At 40.6% G+C, this 22621-nt stretch overlaps 2 protein-coding genes across 4 annotated transcripts; both read left to right on the top strand.

Annotated features, from left to right (window-relative positions):
• Positions 1–61: 61 nt before the first annotated feature.
• On the top strand, positions 62–5069 carry CUNH2orf66 (chromosome unknown C2orf66 homolog). Of its 2 annotated transcripts, XM_039699928.1 has the most exons (4): positions 62–2136; positions 2642–2784; positions 3630–3821; positions 4809–5069. In XM_039699928.1, the coding sequence occupies exons 2-3, from the start codon at positions 2662–2664 to the stop codon at positions 3801–3803; spliced, it is 297 nt and encodes a 98-aa protein (XP_039555862.1). In that variant the 5' UTR covers positions 62–2136; positions 2642–2661; the 3' UTR covers positions 3804–3821; positions 4809–5069. The 2 variants fall into 2 exon arrangements, with proteins under 2 accessions (XP_039555862.1, XP_039555854.1); XM_039699920.1 differs by having other exon boundaries at positions 62–2784.
• Positions 5070–5232: 163 nt separating this feature from the next.
• GTF3C3 (general transcription factor IIIC subunit 3) lies at positions 5233–21428 on the top strand. Of its 2 annotated transcripts, XM_039700014.1 has the most exons (19): positions 5236–5511; positions 6061–6163; positions 7221–7447; positions 7829–7952; positions 8454–8645; positions 8902–9067; positions 9600–9747; positions 10781–10853; positions 11795–11878; positions 12917–13020; positions 13601–13772; positions 14190–14392; positions 14979–15080; positions 15950–16085; positions 16736–16973; positions 17340–17530; positions 18262–18386; positions 19617–19769; positions 20688–21428. In XM_039700014.1, exons 1-19 carry the CDS (start codon positions 5413–5415, stop codon positions 20808–20810), a joined length of 2763 nt encoding a protein of 920 aa, XP_039555948.1. In that variant the 5' UTR covers positions 5236–5412; the 3' UTR covers positions 20811–21428. The 2 variants fall into 2 exon arrangements, 1 of the variants encoding a protein (XP_039555948.1); XR_005626591.1 differs by lacking the exons at positions 15950–16085; positions 18262–18386; positions 19617–19769; positions 20688–21428 and having other exon boundaries at positions 5233–5511; positions 17340–17524.
• Positions 21429–22621: the final 1193 nt, after the last annotated feature.

The raw sequence follows: 22621 nt of genomic DNA, 5'->3' as shown, positions 1-22621 counted from the left end.
TTGGCTCGTATCTTAACTCCAACACTTAGGCTTCATGACTGGGAAATGCAATAAAATTCAAAGTGTTTGCTGAATATTACAGTTTATGTAGAGCATCATATGTATACAATTTGTTCTCAGCTAAACTAGTATATTTTAAATTTTTACATTTCAGAGGTGAATTGTGTGGAATTGAGCAAGCAATGCCATCAGCATTTTCATCTTCACAGCAGTTTAATTCAAGCATACATGAACATTACTTTGTGTGCTAGAAAGGCTTTATAATTAGTATAGACACTTAAAAAAAATTTGGTTTACTGAAGATGTTTATCAGGAAAACCTGATGCTTAAATTTGGGTGCATTAAAAAGGCAGCACCCTGGCATCTGACTTTGACAGTTTTTGTTAAACTTAGCTACTGTCCTCAAAACTAAGGATGCAATTTAATTCAGTCAGTGTAAGTATACTAATAGTATTTTAATATGAATGTGTTCTGCTTATATTTGACTTTCCCTGAAGGAAAGAATTGCAATTACTAAAAAAAGACCAACCCACACATTAAAATGAGCTATAGGTCTAAACAGACTTTTTAGCTCCAACAGTTTCTCAGAGCTTTAGCTCAGGAAGCAACAATACAAGTGTGTACAGACTTTTTTTTTTTGACAGCTCACAGAAAATATATGCTAATTGAATCTCTTGCATATCTGAATGCTTCATCAGTCACCCACATTGCCCGAGTTCCTCCAGTAACAAAGCTGATTTCATATTTGCAGATGACTTTGGTAGGTTGTACTAGCTGAATACACTGCATATTCCCAGTTCTTTGTAAAGAAACCAAAGGAATAAATTAATTGAGGGGGAGAAAAGAGGTAGAAGAAAACTGCCAGCTCTTCTGGCTCTTCCCCCCCCCCCCTTCCCAAAGATAAAGAAGGAACTAAAATCTAATCCCAAACTGTAAATCTTGCCTTTTCCCCTTCCTGTCATTTTCTCTACAGAAGCATATTTGTACTTCTAGCTGAAATAAGTACCTACCTAGAAGATCAATAAAGACAGTTCCCTTCTGCTAGGACCTGCCTTTTTCAAGTTATTTTGGTGTTACTGCTTTGTTCTTGATGAGTCCACTATCTGGAAGTTGAGTGTTATGAAACATAATTAATGGGGCTTAATGGATTTTTTTTTGTGTGTGTATGATTTTTTTTTAAATCCAAATATGCTGGATAATAAACAAGCTGGATAAATTTTCTTGAATTTTTATGTGCTACTGTAGTCACAAATATAACACTGCTAGGATTTTGTTTACTGTGTTGCTAATGATGTTTGGATGTCCAAAACTTCACCTTCCTGGAAGGGTGGTTGCAGGTTTTTATGTTGCTTTCAAAATTTAAACCAAAGAAAAATGTAAAGCTTCTAGTCAGACATAAACATCTACACTCTGGAGTAATGTGATGGTCAAATATTTTTAATTTTAGCACGTCTATTTAGGGACATATTTTATTTGATGCTAAATCATGTATCATCTACATAGTGGAGAGAAGAGTGCAGTGAAATAATAAAAAATATGAGCTTTGGTATGAAGAATGCAATGCACTAAGGCCAAGGTAAATTAGCAGAGTCCTCCTTGCAGCCTTTGTCTTAGTTTCTAAGGAGGATATTAACTGCTGATAAAAGCAGGGTAGGAAAGCAATGCTTCCATTGAAATGTTATGATTTTGGATATTGAAGCAGACCTTACTTTTCCCTATCTTTTTCCAGCATCAAGAGAGTGACCCATATCTCATTTACTTGAAAACCATTAGTCACCATTCTAGAGATATGGCTAATTACTTTAAACTAAAAATAGTATTTTGATAAAGCTGTGCCATTTCTCCTGGGAATTGTTTTAAACTTCCTGTATGCCTGCTACCAATTTCTGCAATACGGCTTGGGAGGAATTTGTGCTGCACTGTTCGATAGCAACAGGTCTGAAGAGTATCAAGGATGAAATTCTCAAGGGTCTTTATGTCATGGTTGGAAATGGAATCATTACTGTATTTTTGAGCTCCTGCTAACGTCATTGACACCCACCTACAGTCTACTAGAAATATAAGTGCAGAGATCAGGTTGTTCACAGATTACGAGGAGACCAACCAAGAAGGGGCAAGCCAAAGCCAAATTCCCTGGTAAGCTCTACTTTAAAGAATGTGAGAGGGAGAATTCCTTTTCTCCCCCTGAGTCAAGTTGTGAAATGGATCTCTAGTATGTTAGACCAGGATGTATTAAATGCCATTGCACTTATTATTATATGTAGTAAAATCTAATGTAGTTTTGTAAAACTGAGCTCTCTGGATCTTGAGTTATATTTTTGCATTCTCCTTGGAGCATACAGAGGTCTGGTGCTGCATTAGCCACTGAAAATGGCTTTATGTAATAAATGTAATATTTTGTATTGAGTGTTGTACTGGTCCCTCAGAAGAGAGTCCAATGTCTAGAAATAGCTTTGGAATGGGAAACACTTGTTTAGAATAATGTGTTCTTCCAAGGACCTTAGTACTATGAAAACAAAGAGTTGATAGCACATGGATGTAATCTGCAGAGGGCAGACTTTCCTTGGATTCACATGATTTGTGTGTTCCCATTGACAGCTCTGTGGGATTTAAGGAGTATGTCTGTTTGCCCTTCTTACAGGCAGTCTGTTCATCTCCAGCATGTGGAAAGTGCTGCTCCTGGGTCTGTATGTAGTACTGGCTGTGAGAGGACTGGAAAAGGGTGCTCCTTTCCAACCAGAAGATAAATGGAAGCCTCTTGATAACCCCAGAAACAGAGACCTGGTAAGGAAATGTTTCAAGAAAGAGCGCCGAAGTTCTGTGTGGTTTTGTTTTCCATGAAGAGACTCCTTATTGTCTAAATTTAAAGGCGAGAGGGGCCCATTAGATGTAATGTTAGGAGCTGTGCACTTTGCATGGTCAATAACCATTTCTCAGTCAAGATGTACCCCTTAACTAAAGAGACATCCTCAGAGCACAGCAGTGCATAAAACGTGCTTGTATCTCCATCCAGCAGCTTTCCTTTTTAAAAAATTATTTTGATTATACAACTACTTGTTTTATGAAACAGAAGGGGAATGATTACTGTGTTTCTTTCAAATGTGTGCTCTGATTGCATGTTGTTTCATCTCATGGAAGTACAAATAAGTTTGCATCTGACAGCTAGGAAAATACCACTCAGAGAACGTTTGCACAAAAAGAATTTGTGAAGGAAAAGAATCAGTCTCCCATAGTAATTCCTCAGTGTTTTAAGAAGCTTTAATTTCTCCTTGGAAGTGATTGTAAGGGGACAGTTCAAACCATTTGCCCATTGTTGCTGACTCTTACTGCAATGTTTACAGAAGTGTTTGCTCTCAGCAGAGCTTTGGCTGTGCCTATTTTACAAGGGGTGCAGTTATCTCACAGCCCCTGTGGTTCAGTGGGGAGCATAAATGAGCAGGACACAGTTGCACAAGCCATGGATGGAGTGGGCATGTCTGAAATAGTTTGCCTACACTGTATCAGGTTATGATCAGAATCGAGGATTTCATCCCAGAGAGGAATAAACATGACATCTAATTTGTGTCAGTAGAAATAATTAGTCTCCACGGGCCATGCTCAGTTTATTTTCACATCCACAATCTGTTCAGTTTTTCAGAACGCTCCAGGCTTACTTCTCGGGCAGGGGCCTCGATCTCAGGAAGTTCCCAGCTACTTTCACTGTGAACAATGAGGGACCAAGGCTCTACTCAGATCCTATTGCTTCTGCATTTGCAGATTATGAAGAAAAGAAAAAATCCTTTCAGAACTATTTCAAAGGCTGAACGGTTCTGCTGATGAAGGTAAAATAGGGTGCCTTGTCCTCTGATGTTACGTGTAACCAAGGAAGAGTCTGACAGAAGTATAAAAGCAACTTCTTTCTCAGAACAAATTAAAAATGTAGTATCCTAACCCTTGCCTGAAGTGGGGTTTAAAATTCTTGAGGCAGAGATTCATGAGGTCATTACTACTTAGATAAAATAGCACATGGTCCTTGTGCAGATCTGTACAGACCCTGATTTTTTTTGTTTTCTTTTTTCTCCCCTCCTTCATATGGAGGAGAATTCTGAAGATGTACAGATAATAGAGGATGCAGGTTTTATGAAAGGAATTGAAAAAAGTAAGATTACAAATTGAGATTAATTAATGGTTTCTTGTGATATATGTATGTTAAGAAAATTAATTTTGGCATAAGTCATTGCACTAATAAAGCATACATTATCCTTTACATTCACAGTAAATAGTGTTTTCTGTTGGTTTACAAATAGCTGAGAATTTCAATAAGATTTAAATCAAAGCATTTTGGTGATTTACTCAGTATCTTAAAGTGTTTAATTTGTAATCAATAGTCAGCTTAGGATTTCCAGCTCTGTCATGTTCTTGGTCTGCTTAACACCTTGTCTGTTTATAATCAAAATCAAAGCTTTATTCTTATTATCATGAACCATAATAAAGACTGCACTCAAATTTTAATACTAAATTCTCTTTTTGCTGAGTTATGTAATGAAAAATAGAGGTGCCACAGAATGTGTATTTTGTGCATTAAAAAAATGAAAAGGGAATTCAGAAGGGATGCTCTACTATAAGTCAGCAGTAGTGAGAAAATGACTGGTGGAAGTTTTGTCCTGCATAATTCAGGATGGTCGTGGTAGTTTTTTTCAGTGTTCAGAACTGTTTTGTGGGAACAGAGGTTCAGTCAGTGTTTTCTTGTCTTGGTTTGGATTGCTTATGGATATTTAATGGATAGTTCTGTATTTGTCTCACGTATTTGTATTTTTTTTTCTCTTTAGGCATTAACTTCAGAACTCCATGCCAAGTGGAAACCTTCACAGCAAAATTTTACTGCTTTTGACTTTTTAACTGTTACCTGACAATTCCAAAGTTTCTTCACTGTCACCGTTTGTGCCGATGGATCCTGGTGTCGTGCTGCAATGAGCATTATTGTTTCTGTTGACAAATGTCTGCAGTCTGTGAGCATTATTGTGCTTAAGTGTGAATAAATGGGGAGTGCAACAGCGCGCACTTAACTCCTGCCACGTGTCTTTGTTCAAAGCTGGGAAATAAACGTTGCCTTTCAGTTTATTAGAACGATCTGTCCCAAGGTGGTGTGTGCCAAGTGTTCGGACCCTCTGTGGGTACAGCCCCTTTCTTGGCGGCTGCTGGTCCCTTTCTGCCCGTGCCCTGCCCAGAACTGCCCCATCCCTGTCAGCGCGGAGTTAAACCCTCGGTGCCGAGGCTGCCGAGCCCGCCGTGCCCCGGCCCTGCGCTCGCTGCCCGCCCTGCCCTCAGCGCCCTCAGCGCGGCAGCCGCCGCCCGGAACTCGCGCGGCCGGGCGCCATAGCAGGACGGACGCGGTGCCTCCCTCACAAGGTTCCCCCGGGCCGTGGCGGAGCCATGTCGGGCTTCAGCCCGGAGCTGATCGACTACTTGGAGGGGAAGATCTCCTTCGAGGAGTTCGAGCAGCGCCGAGAGGAGCGCAAGAGCCGCGAGAAGGTGAGTCTGCCCCGCCTGGCCGCCCCACGGCGCGGGCCGCCACCCTCATGACGGCACCTGGCAGGGCACGGCCCGCTGCTCCGTGTGTGGAGGGGCTCTCGCTCTCGCTCGCTCGCTGCTGCTGCTGCGGCTCCGGAGCTGCGAGCTTCTCTGCCCCGATGGTGGAGGCGGAGGCTCCCTAGTGTTACCCTAAGGCAGCATTCTTGCCGGATTAATGAGTGCTGGTTTGATATTGACAAGCTCCTGGAAGCATTAGTCACACAGAACTTTTTTTTCTAATACAGTCAACCATCCCACCTCTCTGTAATGCCAAATGAGCAGTGGACTGGTTTCTTCAGTCAAACAAAAGTATGTGAACAGTCACCATCTGAGTCTCCCCACACTGATAAAAAATATAGATGTCCTGAAAGCAAGGAATGCTGGGTTTTATACACAGTGCTGTTTCACTGGCAGTGCAAAGGCTGGAAACCCAAATGGTAACTAAATATATGGGGAAATAAAAAAGGGTTATTCTATAAAGGTAATAATTTGTATTTTTGGTGTGTGTAGGATGGCGAAAATGCATCTGCTGAGGAAAATGAGGAAGATGTAGAGGCTCCATCTTCATCCAGAAAAGCATCTGGGAAATCCCAAAGTCAGGATGAAACTGATGGTTGGTGTTTCTAACATAACCATTCCTGTTTAAAAAGGCACTGGAAGTATTTGCTCTTTGCTAACTGGCTCCATTTTTCCCCTTCTGGTCTCTGTAGGGACTGAAATATAAGGGACATTAAATTAATAATTATGTGTTTTTTCAGATGGGGGCAGGGGAAGATAAGTCTTATGTTCAGATGCTTAATATCCAAGTCAGAATAAAAATAATGAAACATATCCAAGTCGAAAAAAATAAACCCAGGTGTGGTCCCCAAGTCCCTCTCCTATATAGGCAATACATGATAGATTTGTTTTTCAGTTCCGGCTTGATACTGTGGTTATTTTATAATAAAGTCTTCAGGTGTCCAATCCCCCAGCTCAAACCTTTGAACCCTACATATTTGGAATTTTGTATATAGATCTGTGGTCAGTTATAACCCAGGTTCACTTCATAGTGAGAAACTGTAAATAAAAAATGGGAAATTCTTAAAATCTGTATGCCTTAAGCATATTTATTCAGAGTTCTTAGCATAGTTTTCTTACTTGTTTTAAAGAATTCCGTTCTTTTTCCAGAGAAATGCAAACAACATGAATTTTGTATTTACACATGTTAAAAGGTACTTGTTGTCATGAATGGAATGGTTACAAGATCTTGTTTTCAATGGCTTTGAAAAATTGGTTGCTGGATTGCTGTGTGGTAGAATTCTCTGCTCACTTACAGCCTCTTGAGCAGAAAAGCTTATTGCAGCCAGCCAGCTCAGTGCTTGAAAATTGCTTAATCTTCTTCTGGACTGAGAAAAATGTTGATTATACTGTGGCTTCATTCTGTGTGTTCCTCCCTGCTTTCATTTCAGATATCTAAAGATGTTACAGGCTGGGCCATACCAGGCATTGGTGATGAATAATGCAGAGCCTTAAAACCACAGAGGCTGTCAGTAGTTTTTCTTCATTTGTGCAGGCAGCACTCTTGCAGAATAGCTGCTTCAAGTGGGCTGCTGTTTTCCCTGCACTTGTCCTGGGAAGCAGCTCGTCCTCTTCATTGTATCATAAACCTATTTTACTTCTTTCTCAACCAGGAGAAACAGCAGATGGGGTCAGTAAATCTGTCCATCGGGTCTTTGCATCCATGCTTGGGGAAAATGAAGAGGAGGAGGATGAAGAGGAGGAGGAGGAGGAAGAAGAAGAAGAAGAAGAAGGAGGAGGAGAAGGAGAGGAGGAAGAAGAAACTACAGAACAGCCTACAGCTGGAGATGTTTTTGTTTTGGAGATGGTTCTTAATCGAGAGACCAAGAAAATGATGAAAGCAAGTGTTTAAACTTTCCTATACCTTCCATGTGTCTCCTGACCATAGTGCATGAATGCCACTTTGTGTGACTTTTAGCTGCTTACTGAGAAATTTGCCCGAGAATTGTTCCATGGAGGGTAATCCTGCTTATGCTGGTGTTTGTTATGCTGTCTTTATTATAAAAGCACTGTAATTCACTGCTTGAAAGCTTTCAGAAATCATGAAATCAGTTTTCCCAGTGTCAGAAAACTATGAACATTAGCAAGTCTTTTGGTCAGTCATTTATTATTGCTAATACTTAAATAACTTGGTGTTAGGTGGTGTTAAGCACAATAAGGTGTCTTCTGAATTTGGGCACAGCTCAGCCTTGGGCAGAAACAGCATCCCTTTTCCATTTAGGAGAAGAGACCTCGCAGCAAACTTCCCCGTGCCTTGAGGGGTCTGATGGGAGAGGCCAACATCAGATTTGCTCGAGGAGAGCGTGAGGAGGCCATTCTGATGTGCATGGAGATCATTCGACAAGGTATGGGAGAACGGGCAGCCTTTGGGCTTTAAGGATAGGGTGAAGTTTCCATGTGCAGGAGGAGGATTCAGTGTGGCTTCACTGAAGGTGAAAATAAACTGTACAAGCAAAGTCATGGTATAAGGAGTAGAATGAAGAATATGTGGTGCACTTCCTTTATTTTTTTGCTTATAAAAAGAAACTAGCACCCCTATTCTGCAGAGGCCCAGGCCTTGGCTTAGCTTTACACAGTGTGCTTTTACTGTCTTTGTAGGCACAAGGTATAAGCATCAGCATGCCTTGCAGTGTACAATAATCCTATGAATGGTTGTTGTTAGATGCAGTCAGCCTGTTTAATAATTTACAAACAGGAATGAGAAACTTGTCTGCAAGTTTTTCCTGAATTTGAACAGCACATGTTTCATATAATTCTGATACCTGTTCTTTGAGAAAGGCAAGTTATTTGTTTCCAGTGTGGATTTTAAACAATAAATCTTAATAATTGTTTTTGCCTTTTCACAGCTCCTCTTGCTCACGAGCCATTTTCCACTCTTGCCATGATCTATGAAGACCAGGGGGATATGGAGAAATCACTACAGTTTGGACTGATTGCAGCTCACTTAAATCCTAGCAATACTGAGGAGTGGGTTAGACTGGCAGAAATGTCACTGGAGCAGGACAATATTAAGCAGGCTGTTTTCTGCTACACAAAAGGTAGTGTAGCAAACATTTTAATAATTTAAAATTAATGCTATGTGCTGACAGCAATCATTTTGTTTTCTTCTCCTTTCTAGTTTAGTTTGCTTCAGGGTGCTAAGATTTTGGTGCCTCTGTGTGGAATTTGATAAAAAGATTAATGAATCTGTAATCTTGCAAAAACCCCGTGCATGTCCATTAACACAAGGAAATGAATGCGAAATCCACTGTTGCATTTCCTAAAGTGCTGCTGTGCTGCTGCTTCCTCCCGTAGCTCTGAAGTACGACCCGACCAACGTGCGCTACCTGTGGGAGAGGTCCAGCCTGTACGAGCAGCTGGGCGAGCAGAAGATGGCCATGGATGGCTACCGGCGCATCCTCAACCTCCTGGCTCCCTCCGACGGGGAGCGCTTCATGCAGCTGGCCCGAGACATGGCCAAGTGAGCCGGGCCTGCAAACTCTGGGGTTTGCCTTGCCACGGGAGCCCTGTGGTTAAAGTGTGTAGCTCTCACACAGTAGTTTTGTCCCTGTGAACTGCTTTCTCGTGGAAATGCAGGTTTTTTTTCTCTGTCTCAAAACAGTTTAAACTCTTTTGATCTTCATGTTAGGGAAGTGTACCAAAAAATACAAGGGTGTGTATTATAACAATGTTATTAGGGTTTCTTAAAGCAGGTTGATGTGGGACATGATTGATGCCTGACTTCATTGGGGGAGACTGTGATGAAAACTCCAGTAATGTCCTAACAAACAAGGGAGAAGAAAATTGTTAATTATTTGAAATACATCAAAGTTTTCAACACTTGTATGGAAAGGCAAACCATCCCCTTTCTCACTGTCTTTTATACCACTTGATGATGAAAATCTTCTCTAATAAGCAAAAATCAGAGAAATATGAAAATCCTTTCACTTCAATTCAACGTATACATTGTCAGTTATGTGAATTACCTGCTGTTTCATGTCTGTGTTTTATAGGAGTTACTACGAAGCCAATGATGTGACCTCTGCCATTGAGATAGTGGAAGAGGCTTTTGCCAAGCACCAGAGCCTCGTGTCCATGGAGGATGTTAACATTGCAGCTGAACTGTACATCTCCTCCAAACAGTACGACAAAGCTCTGGCGGTACGGACACCTCAGTGAGCTTGGGTGGCATTTCAGCACCTCTCTGCCTGCCAGAATGGGTGGTGTATGTTCATAATACATGTTTCTGCAGTGCTAAAATGGGGTCCTGCTTCTGTAAAAATAGAGCTCATCAGAAACAGACTGCTTGCTTTTAGTTCTATAGTAATTAGCATTTAAATTAATGGTTGGATTTAATTAATTGAGGGCTGATAAATTTGTATGTTGTTAGAGAGTTAAAATTTTGGGATCCTTCCTCTTCTTCTCTATAGTGACCATAACCCTAGTAGCCAGAGAAGACCTTCAGGCTGGTTTTGTGAGTAATACCAGCAGAGGTCATTCTCTGAGTGGAAGGTTAAAATCATGACACTGAAAGCTCTGATGGTTCAAATGCAAATTGTTGTGACTTATCTGTCAGACTCGTGTTGCAACTAATAATTTATGCATTAAGCACTAAGCATACATTCCAGAAAGACAATACATCTTAACTCTAAGGAATCAGGAATTAGAGAATGTTGCTTATCTGGTCCAAATTTGTTAACTCTCACTTTTGAGGCATATTTCCAACTTGATTTGGTTTGGCTTTGAGAAGGAAGATGTTGGTATTTGGCCATTGTAATACTTTCCAAGATTGAAAAGACACTGTAAATTGGGACTTCTTTTGTGAATATTCTTATTTGTTGATCTGAAATTACTTAGGGGTTTTTTTTCTTTCTTTAGATTTTATTCAGCTTTCTGTCAGAGCACAGTATCATGAGTCTGCAAACAATTCCCCTGATCCTTTTTTGTACTTCTTCCCTCCTTAAATGTCAGTCACTCAGTTTTATGTACACAGCATTTAGCTACTGGATTTATTAATGCAGTAGATCTGTAGTCACAGAGCCATTTCCGTGTTTCTTTTTGAAGGTTCTGCTTGGGTAGATGAATGCAGCTTTACCTCTGATAACTTCTGAAATGTCTAAAAATGTCACATAGGCTGGTTGCTCCATTTATGCTTTAAATCTTTGAAATGATCTGAGTTATTTTTCTGTTTTAGGTTATTACAGATTTTACCGGAATTGTACTTGAAAAAAAAGTACCAGAAAAAAGTGCAGCTGAGGAGAAAAAGGGTAAGTAGCTGTCAAGTGGTTCCTGTGACCCTGCTGTTCATGTGATGTGACATCTTTACCTTTTCACCTCCTGGATATATTTTGCTGTACTGTTGACAGGCTTTTCTCTATTGAAATCTGTGGGTGCTCTTAGTGAGTTACACGGCGTGACCTCAGCCTGCTATAAGAAGTTACTCTGGTATCCCCACAGCCCTGCTGACTCATTGAAGACAAGGACTGATCTCCAGGCAACTGGAGGGCTTTTAAAGTTCTAAACATTCCTCTGAGTTTACATCAGACCAGCTATTTCTACCAGCTAAATAACTTCTAAAAAAAAAAAAGATAAAAGATTAGTGGCAACTATGCTCAAGAATATCAGCCTTTGACCTAAGAGTAATGTTCTTTATACATCCTGCATCTGTTATTAACCACCTAACTGAAATCTAGGTGTGCTAGCTTGAAATTTAATGAAGTAGAAGGGATACAGCACACCAACTCCATAAGGAGACAGTCTGTTTTGTGATTAAAGTGGTTGTCTCAGCAATCTGATCCAAGCCCAATACAGGTATGAGATATTTCTGTTGGCTTTTTGCTCTGATTGGCCAGGTGAAAATACAGTTGATTTATGAACAACTGTCCTGATGGAGACTTTCAGCAGGTAATTTATAAGAAACAAAACTATCATGAGTCTAGGAATTAGCACACAATGTTTCCTAGTTACCTCCTGTGTGCCATTGGTTGAGAGAAGGCTTTTAAAATAGAGCTGGGTTCTCTACCCTGTTGCTTTGTAACTTTTATAACTGCTTCCTGCTCTGCTGTCCTTAAAAAACAAAACAATACAACACAAAAAAGCCCCAAACCAAAACAAGATAAACCCAGTCCACTTTTCAGAGTAAGCTGCCAATCAATTATGGATTCAAAGGCAAGTAACTACTGGTTAATCTGATAATCTTTTAAAAAAGATACAGGTGCAGCAGTAGAAACTCAGGAAAGCCAGGAGGCTGTGACTGACAACCAGAGTCAGCCAGCTGAATCCAGTGCTCCAGGTAAGTAATTTTTTAATTTTTTTTTTTTTTTTTTAATTTCAGACAAGTCTATGAATTGATCATATGGTTAGGAACCAGCTTGCAATCATAGAACATCTGGAGATTTCTAACAGCACAAAAACAGGGCTTCATCCAGAAAAAGATTCTTCTGTACTTTTCTTCTTTCCTTTTCTCAGAACTTCCCTCTAACCCAGACAGTTGTGATTTTGTAAAATATATCAGTAGGGGAATAGTGCTGGGTATTGCAGTGTTCAAAGAATGATGAATCAGTCTGCATGTTGTGATTTGCAGTAAAGGGATGTGGATGTAGGAGGTAAAAGGGAAACCTTGGGCTGGAAATCACAGTTTTCTCAGGTTTTAGCACTGAATGGTGCAAGCACTGAAGTGAAGGAGAACTTAACCAGGAGTTAAGGAGGTGTCATGACTATATGTGAAGGACCTATGATAATGGAATTTTATTGTGTAACCTCTCTTTTGCTGGTATTGTCCTGGGTAGTTACTGTGCCTCTTGTCTGCATTCTGATGAGGTTGCATTCAGCCTACCTGTTGTGTGAAGTTCTGCAGTTCACTCTGTTTTACAGTGTGTTCAGGCAGTGCCTGCTACACAGGACATACTTAGCAAGAACAAGAACCTTGATACAGTTTGAAGGCTTTTCCTTCAAAAAATAAAGGAGAAGTGGGTACAGGTGCATAAATTGTTAAAGGAAAGCTTTATTGAGTGACAAAGTAGGCAAGGATCCTTAAGCAGGCAAAGGATCTAAGCACATGCTGTGGAATCCTGCTGTTGGAGTCGATGCAGACTGACAGCACTTGGTCATTCCACCTCACATGGAATTATTAGTCTCAGAGACAGTAGGAAGATGTTGCTCCAACTCTTGGAAAAGATAAAGGAGGAGGAAAAGGAGGGTAGACAAACACTTGCTAGAGCTGATAAGAATATTTTCTCAGTTCCTGAGCATGGCCTGGAGGGGATGTAGTGCTTGAGAAGTGCTTCTTAAAGCCTCTGAGTTCAGAAGGAAATTCTTTATCTTGTCCCAGCTGTGGAGAAGGTCAGCTGCTGCATACCTGAGGGTGTTCCCATAGACATCACGGTCAAGCTGATGGTGTGCTTGATTCACTTGAACATCCTGGAGCCACTCAGTGTAAGTGGAAACCAACTCACAAGGTGGGGATAATGTTCTAAAAAATCACAAAAGCAAGTAATTGTGCCTGTTTTCATAGGTGGTTGAGGGAGCTGTGGGGATTCTTTTTGGGAGCTTCTCTCCCACTCTAGGAGAGAAACCTCACAGTCCTGTAATAGCAGAAATAATATCTTTGCCCTTAGAAGTTATGCCAGTGTAAGTATTACCAAAGCACAGTAAGTCCCAGCCTGTGTGCTGTGACAGGCCCAGGACAATATTGCAAAGCTGTGAACACTAAGGAACATGTTTTCACTTTGTTTTAAAACCATACTAAGTCTGAAGACTGTTCTTTCAAAAAGGATACTCCTCACTGATGGGTACTTTAACCCACTGGACATGTGAAACATCTAGAAAAATGTGGCTTCTTCAGGAATGCTGAATTTCAGATCTTTTATTTTTCACTTCTAAACTAACATTTAATTAGAGGAAGTATAGTTCAGAATGCAAATGAGTAAAAGTCATAGGATAAAAATGCAAGCTTCCAATAAGCATGCCTTAAAGAATTTGTTCTTTATGTGTTTGTGTGGTTTTTTTGTTAAAGCCTCTTTTGACTACTCTGGTGGAACAAAATCCAGAAGATATGGGTGACCTGTATTTGGATGTTGCAGAGGCTTTTCTGGACGTTGGGGAATACAACTCAGCCCTGCCTCTCCTGAGTTCCCTTGTCTGCTCAGAGCGATACAACCTGGCTGTTGTGTGGCTGCGGCACGCAGGTGAGAGCAGGCAGGACTGCTCAGCATGGGGAGGTGTTAGTACAGTGCTGACCATTTCCAGGGACCTTTAGCCAAGATCACGGGAATTTTAGATTTGACTGGTTGAATGAGAATTGCAGAATGAAGCTTATCATGATGACTCTGTCAAGCATTTTTTTGTTCTTCATGTACACTGAAATTTATATCAGCTAAAAGTACTTCATGTTCATGTAAAGTGAAACAGCACCTATTCTACATTTCATCCTGTGTCAGCTGCTGATGTTTGAAGTGATGCATCAGTGCATATATCTGAATATTATCACTTAAAAATACATGTTTGGGGTGATTTTACTAAGAAGGTGTGTTAATTTATTTGCAAACCTTGAAATCTTCTTTTTCTGCCACTTTAGTGTCTTGTGTTGCTTATGGTATTTCTAGAGTGCTTGAAGGCTTTGGGACACATGGAGCGTGCTGCAGAGAGCTATGCCAAAGTTGTTGATCTTGCTCCATTGCATCTCGATGCAAGAATCTCACTTTCAACACTTCAGCAGCAGCTGGGCCGGCCTGAGAAAGCTCTGGAGGCTCTGGAGCCAATGTATGACCCAGATACTCTGGCTCAGGATGCTAACGCTGCACAGCAGGTGGGTAAAGTGTTCTGGTGTTCTGTACTTCCATTTAGGATGTGTTATTCTGCCAACCTGTGCTACTAGTCCAAGATGTCTGCATAGGACCAGGGATTCAGACTTACCTCCCCAGGGGGACCTTGCAGAGCACAGTGACTGATCCATTACAGTGTCAGGGACACGTCCTCCTGACTTTCTCCCTGACCATTCTCTCAGCTTTTCCCCAGTCCCACCTGGTAACTTCTGTGCAATGCACAAGCTTTTGGCCACTGAGGGCCAGTCCTGACTCTACATCAAGTTGATCAGTAGTTGCTACATGTGGGTTACATGGTCTGGCCTTTACTGATTGTAAGCAGAGGTTCTGAATCCCCTCTCTAGAAGCACCCTCACCATAGGTAAGAGCCATGCCAGATGTCTCTGAAATGGGAGAATTTGGAGCAGAAACTCCTGAGAGCAGTTTAGGGAGAGCTTACCTGATGCTGCAGATTCTTACAGCTTTCTTGAAGCTTTTACAATCCTATTAGTACTGTACCATGTCAAAACAGTTTGTTTTATAAACTCTGTCTGTGCAAGAGATTGAATAATAGTGTTCACTGTTGTCCAGGAATTAAAGCTACTCCTGCATCGCTCCACGCTGTTGTACTCCCAAGGCAAAATGTATGGTTACATTGACACCTTGCTCACAATGCTGGCAATGCTGCTCAAGGTAAGCCAGTCTCTCCAGCTGCATGTAGGAAATTGGGCAGCTGTGACTTGGGTCAAGATAAACTACAAATGAGCTCAGGAGGAAAGCTAGTGGGCTTTTATATGTAAGGGGTTTCATAATTTTGTTAGGTAGTAATCTTGCAGGTAGCCTGCAATACTGGTGTTCCTGCTGTAGTGTTCAGAACAGAGGACTGTTTGTGTGTGTAATTATTGATACAGTAACTTACAACCCACTGTATTCTAAAGCTGCTTCTTGCCTTTTTAACACTGAGCACACAGCATTTTTTAGGTGTTGATACTGGCTTCTATTTCAACAATTTTCTTTTTTATTTCTTTCTTTATTATTTTCTTGTGATAAAAGGACAAAATAACAGTTTGTTTAGCCAGTAAATACAGTGGTGGCAGTTTTGTGTTAATGAATTTTTGTTTATTTATAAATAGGGAGTGAGTTAAAGGAATATTTAGACCTCCATTTTACGATCTGCTCAGCATCTTGAGTATTGTATTATACTGGTTGAAGAGCTGACTATGCCCAAACTTCTGAAACATATAGAGAAAAGCATTGTTCTTCTTACGCTTCTCTGCAAAGAGTCTTGATTTCAGTAAACCCAGGGATGTTCCAGTCCCAGGAGAAGTCTTTTTAAGTAGCTTGAAGAATTTGTATATCGCTCTTGCTTAGCCCAGTTTGCACTGGAGCACGAGGCAATGCAGAGATGATATTCCTGTTGGAATGTTCTCTCTGATGACCTTGCTATGTGGTGTTACAGACTCTTTTGGGATGAGGTGAGCCAGATGGATTGGCCATAATGCTGCCTTTGTCATAGGATGTTACATTGTAATCTGAAATGCTGCACTTAAATTTGTTTCTAGGTAGCAATGAGCAGAGCTCAGGTGTGTTTGATATCTAGTTCCAAATCTGGAGAGAGACACCTCTATCTTATTAAGGTGTCAAGGGATAAAATTTCTGACAATGATGACCAAGAGACAGCAAATTGCGATGCGAAAGGTAAAAAATCACAAATTGTTTATTAAAAGCAAAGTAACAAGGTGAACTCCTTAGTTCTGAAAAATTATAAAAATGCTCCTCTTTTGCATGCTACATCCATGCAGTTCATGTTAGCATTGCTTTATTTCTAGGGCAAAGAAGGCAGCAAAACTGAAGATAATATATCTTAAGGAAACAGTCCCCATTCAGAGAAAAATAGTAAGATTACAGAATAATTCAGATTGAGATGCACCTCTAGAGATCTTATGGGGCAACATTCACCTCAGGGGAAATATACATGCGAATCTAGAACTGTGATACAAATATATTGTATAAAAGTGGTGTGGGTTTTTTTTAGATGGCCAGGCTTGGTTGAGCCAGACCACATGTACTTAAGTACTGCTTGATAGATTAGGGAGAGGAACTTTATTGCATTCATGTAGTATGTTTACAGCTTGAACTGGGTGTATTGCTTGCTCTTTGTTCCCACTTTGAGAGTGTTTTTTGCCGGTGTTTTATGGACTGCCCTTAAACTGAGAAAAAGTAAATACTTCATATTAGGTAGTAGTGCTACAACATCTCTGAAAATAGTTTGATATATGCATCTATTTTGTGAAAATTTATCTTTCTTGTTCTAATTTTTGTTGTCTTTCTGGCTCCAATATTTTTAGCAATTTTTGCTGTCCTCACAAGCGTTCTGACAAAAGATGACTGGTGGAACCTCCTCCTGAAGGCTATATATGCCTTGTGTGACCTCTCCCGGTACAAGGAGGCAGAGCTGCTTGTGGATTCCTCCCTGGAATATTACTCGTTCTATGAGGACAGACAAAAGCGCAAGGAGCTGGAGTACTTTGGGCTCTCTGCTGCAATTCTGGACAAGAACTTCAGAAAAGCTTACAACTACATCAGGTGGGCTGCTGAGAAGGCAGAGCAGTCTGTGCTGTAATTGTCTCCTCTGAGGCTGTAGTCACACTGCTGATGATACTGCTGAAGCAGGCAGGCTGATGCTTTCCAGCCTTGGTAAATGAGAGGGGGCTACTGAAACTGAAGGAGCTTTCCAATAGCCTCAGATTCCAAAAATGCACAGTGCAATAGGTTGGTTGATTTGGCCAGAACCATTGGTTCTGCTTTTCACTCTCATCTTTGCTTCAGTCACTGACCTTCTCTTTGAGTTCCTGTTGTTTGTTCTCTTCCCTGAACTGCTGAGATTTTACTGAAGATACAGTGTATACTACATAGCATTTACTAATTTCTTGCACACTTTTCATGCTGTAGAATCATGGTCATGGAGAATGTCAATAAGCCCCAGCTGTGGAACATCTTCAATCAGGTCACTATGCAGTCTCAGGATGTCCGTCACCATCGCTTTTGTCTCCGCCTGATGCTGAAAAATCCTGACAATCACGTGCTGTGTGTCCTCAATGGGCACAATGCCTTCGTGTCTGGCAGTTTCAAGCATGCTCTTGGTAATATCTTTCATGTTCTAATATCAACAAATAAAACAAGTGAAAGTATATATAAAGGGAAAGATTTTTTTTTCATCAGAAAATTATAGGTTCACAATGCTAGTCTGGTGCTTTAATTATTCTGTGCACAAATCAGAGCATTGCTGAAGGGTTTTGCTAATAAAAATTAGGCTGGCACGTTTCAAGTTTAGCACACATTGCAAATATAACTAACTTGCAAAGATAATTGGAGGCTAATGATGATAATAATGACAGAACCAGCCTAATTTAAACAGCAAATACAGCTGGTTGCATGTTTTAAGCGGGCCTTTGAAGTAAACCTGCTGCTTTCAGTCAAGTCCTCCAAATGTCACATTTAAATCCCAGCAAGGACCATGTTTGCCTTTTGTGTATGATAATGTTCTGCTTCCATTTTTACATCACAGTCTGCATTCTTCCTTCAGAATCCAGTGGGTACTGAAAATACAGAATTTTCTTCCCTGTTTTTTCCTGTATATTTTAATGTAGGTATATTTTTTACATCACAGTCTGCATTCTTCCTTCAGAATCCAATGGGTGCTGAAAATACAGAATTTTCTTCCTTGTTTTTTTCCTGTATATTTTAATGTAGGTGTATAAAACTGTTTCTTTTCTTAGTTCACACTTCTAATTCAAATATTTTCTTTCTTGTTTGTAACTTCTTAAGGAATGTTTTTCACAACCAACATCTTTATTCATTTATTTGCTTTTAGGTCAGTATGTGCAAGCCTTCCGTGCAAACCCAGACGAGCCTTTGTACAGTCTTTGTATTGGCCTGACTTTCATCCACATGGCCTCTCAGAAATATGTGCTGAAAAGGCATGCTCTTCTAGTACAGGTGAGGCAGTGAGCTTCTTCTTATCCAGTGTTTCCTGGCTTTGTATCTTGCGGATGTTTATGACCACAACACACTCTGTTTAAATCATTTTTCATCATTTTTAAGATGGTATTTCTAAAGAGAGAAGTGGTAAAACATGAGCACAGATGAATGTGCTTTTGAACTATAGTTACACCATCTGAATCTCCTCTCCTTATGGGTAAAGGTAGCTTGTTGCCTTGATGTTAACAGCTGCCAGCTGTTTGTGAAAACATTACTAATTTCTTGGTGGTTGTAATCTGAGTTTTCTTTCAAATTTTTTTTGGCCTGCATTGCTGTAGAGTGGAATCTATGCCACGTGCCCTTCATAGCTGTCTCATACAGCATTCTTGAGGCAAATTGTACAGACTTGGAAAGTGGTTTTTTTCTCCTTTTAGGTGCCTCTACACACTCTCTCTGTAAAGATCTTGTGAGCTCCAGTTTAGCTACCTTCAAATTTTCAGCTTCATTATTCGCATTTTTCTTTTCATCTGCAACATCCAGTTACAAACCACGGACTGAGTTGTCCCCAACAGAATCTTGAAAATAATTTCCTCTACTTTACACCAAGTATTTTCATTAACTTGAAATACCTTTTAATTCCTGTAGCTGCTGAGCTCAGTCAGCCCAATATGGTGAGGATCCTGAGCTCTTGTGACTTTTGAAATTGCTGCAAGACTGTAACTTGCACTGATCTTGACAAAAGCTGCAGGTCCCCAGCTACTGTAACACAAAATCAGTTATGACAGTGTCCAACTTCGACATTTTGAACTTGCAAACTTTGACCTAATTTTAATACTTTTATCCACTTTTTTCTGTAACCAGCCTGCCTTTTTTACAGGAACTGCCCTGTTCTCCTTTTATACATTCTTGAACAATGTCCTATTTATATTACCCCCTGGCAATACAGTTCCCTGCTCTCTCTCTTCTCATTTCCTGCTTACTATACTCAGTGATTTTACATCATTTCTTGCTGCTATGGTAGTTAATTAGTAATTCAGCCACAGTGACCTACTGGTGACCTAAATTATATCATTAGCTGCTTGTGTTTGAAATAATTCCTTATATTGAAGGAAGTACCTTCCCTGATTACCAACACAGTCTCTAGAAAGAAGATCCTCTGTTTACAACAGAATCATCACACTCCAAAATGGCAACAAAATAAATGCACAGAAGGGGAGGAAAAAGTTGTGTGCTCAATTTGTCTTACAGGGATTCTCCTTCCTTCACCGCTACTTGGACCTGCGTGGACCATGCCAGGAGTCCTTCTACAACCTAGGCCGTGGCCTGCACCAGCTGGGATTGCTGCACCTGGCAATCCACTATTACCAAAGAGCACTTGAACTTCCTCCCCTCACCTTAGAGGTACTGTAACTTTGTAAGTTATGGACAGAGAATAAAGTCAGGAAAACGTGAAGAATTCCATAGTCATAGTTAAAATAAGTACACAAAATCTCTGTAGTTGTGCCTCCTTCAATGACTATTTTAATTCCTTGTCATTGGAAGCAATCAAATCTGATTATCACCTGATAATGTATTTAAGCATGTGTTAAGTTCAAAGATGTATGAATTTTGAAGGATTTAGTCATAGGCTGAAGCAGCAGCAAAAAGAGTTGCTAAATAACTTTTCCTGTTTAGGTAGCTGACATTTCTACATCCGACATGCAATGAATTATAACTGGCAGTTCTGTATACTCTGCCATGCTATCAAACAGCATGCTGGAGCAAGATGGACCAGTATTAGGAATGCCTAATTACATCTGAGCCATAGTTTAATTCTAATTGATCTGTATTAGATCCTAATTGACGTGTCATACATTTACAAGTCTGGTCTGTGGAATGGGTAGATAGAATCATTGCAAGGGTGTTAGAAAATGGGAAGTGTTGGTAAAGTAAGAGCTGAGGGTGTCAGTCAGCCCTGGGAGTTCAGAGCAGCAGTCTGTGACCCTGTAAAAAATGCAAGCAATATTCACATTCTGGTGGAGAAGCAAATATTTAGCATACAAAGACAAATTAAGGTAGTACTTTGCTGGTTTATAAGCTGGCTATTTAACTTAGAGCTAATGTTTTGAGTGTGAAATTTTATAACTTTGGTGATTAACAACATGATGTGGAAACTTCTTAAAGAGGGAGAGCACAAATAATACTTGTTCTGTTTCCATACAGCTGAAAGCCTTTATTGGCTATGAATATGTCATTTGATTCCACTGTAATGGCTACTCATGTTTCTGTTTTACACTATTTTTCTATATTGATAGCTTTTTTTAATCATTACTTTTACAGGGAATAGAAACAGATCAAACAGACTTGAGAAGAGATACTGCCTTTAACTTGTCACTCATTTACCAGAGCAGTGGGAATACCAGAATGGCTCAGAAGATGCTGTATACCTATGCAGTTGTGTGATGAGGTTTGTGCAAGTGGAATTGATACCCTTTGCATTGACCTTTGCATTATGCAGAGCTGGGGAAGCTGGTTTTAACTACAACTTTTTCTGCAGAGGGTCAGAGATGTATCTGGTCCTGTGTTGTGGCTTTGTGGATTGCTTCTGCCATTGGCACTGCATCACGTGTGGGTGGGAGCTGGCCATCCTGAGCACACCCCTGACGTGCTCATGAGTGGCTGCTGTTAGCTCTTCTCCTTTGGTGCACTGCTCTCTAAATATATTCAGTCTTGTGTATAGAATCAAACAGTGAAAACCAAGGCCCAGTGTGATTTGCTGAGGCTTTTAGGGGGGGAAATGTACAGTGTGCAGTATTTCAGCTAATTACCATTGAGGTTGCTGAAGAAGCCATACTCACTGGTGATGAGGGTATTGTAATGTGCAGCATCAAGTTACAATAATGTGGAGCCATCCTAGAGGATGAGGAATTCAGTATTTCAAGATCTGTAAAATATTCAGAGTTTTATAGGAGTTCATATTCGAGCAGTTTTTGTATTTGAAGGGGATTGATCTTTGTTTTACTGAAATCAATGTAACTTTTGTTCTTTCTGTGAACTTGTTAATAAAAGTTCTGAGGTTAATGATGTTTACTTCTTCTCAGCTAACATCTATCCTACAGAACAGGACAAACCTAAAGCCATGTGGCACACACCTAATTTTAAGCAGCACAATTTAATGAAGCTCAGGTGTGTTTAGCTTTGCTGGTGTGCTGAGCCACCCCTTTGTCCTCACAACAGCCATTTGCCTCAAGGGAGAGAGGCTCTTGCATTAGTCTGCAGCCCCACCATATAAATTACAGTTTAGGGCCAAATTTCTGGAGGAACAGAAGGAGACAATTCCAGAGTGTCCTTGGCTAGGACACTAGACACAGCCCGAGGCTCCAGAGGCATGCAAGACTTTTCTCCCTATTACACTAAAGAAGTACCACAAATAACATGTGTAGGTCCCACAGAAGCAGTAGTGCCATGGGTCAGAGGAGGGGGTGAGCAGCTCTCCTGGCAGGTCAGAGTGCAACACCCCCTGTCCTGAAGCCAGGTTGCACTGACACCACAGAGAAGAGTAGGCCACGATGAAGATGAGCTGATCTTTGGTCTTGAAAACTGTCCATGCTGTAATCATCTTCAGCATATCATGACATAAGTCTCCTGCTTTAACTACTCTTTCTCCAGTCTGTTGTTCCACAGTAGGATAGGTTGAACAAATTCCACTAATTCCTATGAAGGTAAGGTGATGTGTGGTGTAACATCACACACCTAATGAATTCCTTCTACGCTCCTGAAGTAGCCCAAAGCTTAGGTTCTCTCATGACCCAGATATCATCTCCCATTATAAGCAGCCAGTCCTGCCAGTTCCTCCCTGCCCCAGTCACGTCAGCTTCCAGCCACAGGCACATGACTCTGTCCTCAGAAATTCACCTGAACCCTCTGCAAACCAGTCTTTGTTTTGATAGCACCTGCCAGGCCTTAGTCTAAAGCTGGTGAAAGAGGGATAAAAGCTAACGTGTAGCCTGTCAACAGTATGCAGTTTACAGTGATCACAAATAAAGAATGATTGGTTTGTTATAAATAGTAATTTTATTATCAGCCTCATAATGCAAAGAACGTGAGTCAGAAAGACAACATGAGCGGTCAGAGTTAATTCAAATCAGCTGTTAGGGTCTAACAAGAATTCCAAAGGTCCCTACAGATGGGTGCCCTGTGAGCACCTTTTATCTGCAGCTGGCCTCAGCAATTCACACCTGTCTAACTGTCCGAGCAAGTAAAGTGCCAGATCC

Source organism: Passer montanus, unplaced genomic scaffold, assembly GCF_014805655.1.
Source record: "Passer montanus isolate IOZ18808 unplaced genomic scaffold, ASM1480565v1 scaffold1, whole genome shotgun sequence".
Classification (NCBI taxonomy): domain Eukaryota; kingdom Metazoa; phylum Chordata; class Aves; order Passeriformes; family Passeridae; genus Passer; species Passer montanus.
Note: the sequence above shows the minus strand (reverse complement) of the source record. Positions and strands in the feature narration are given on the sequence as shown.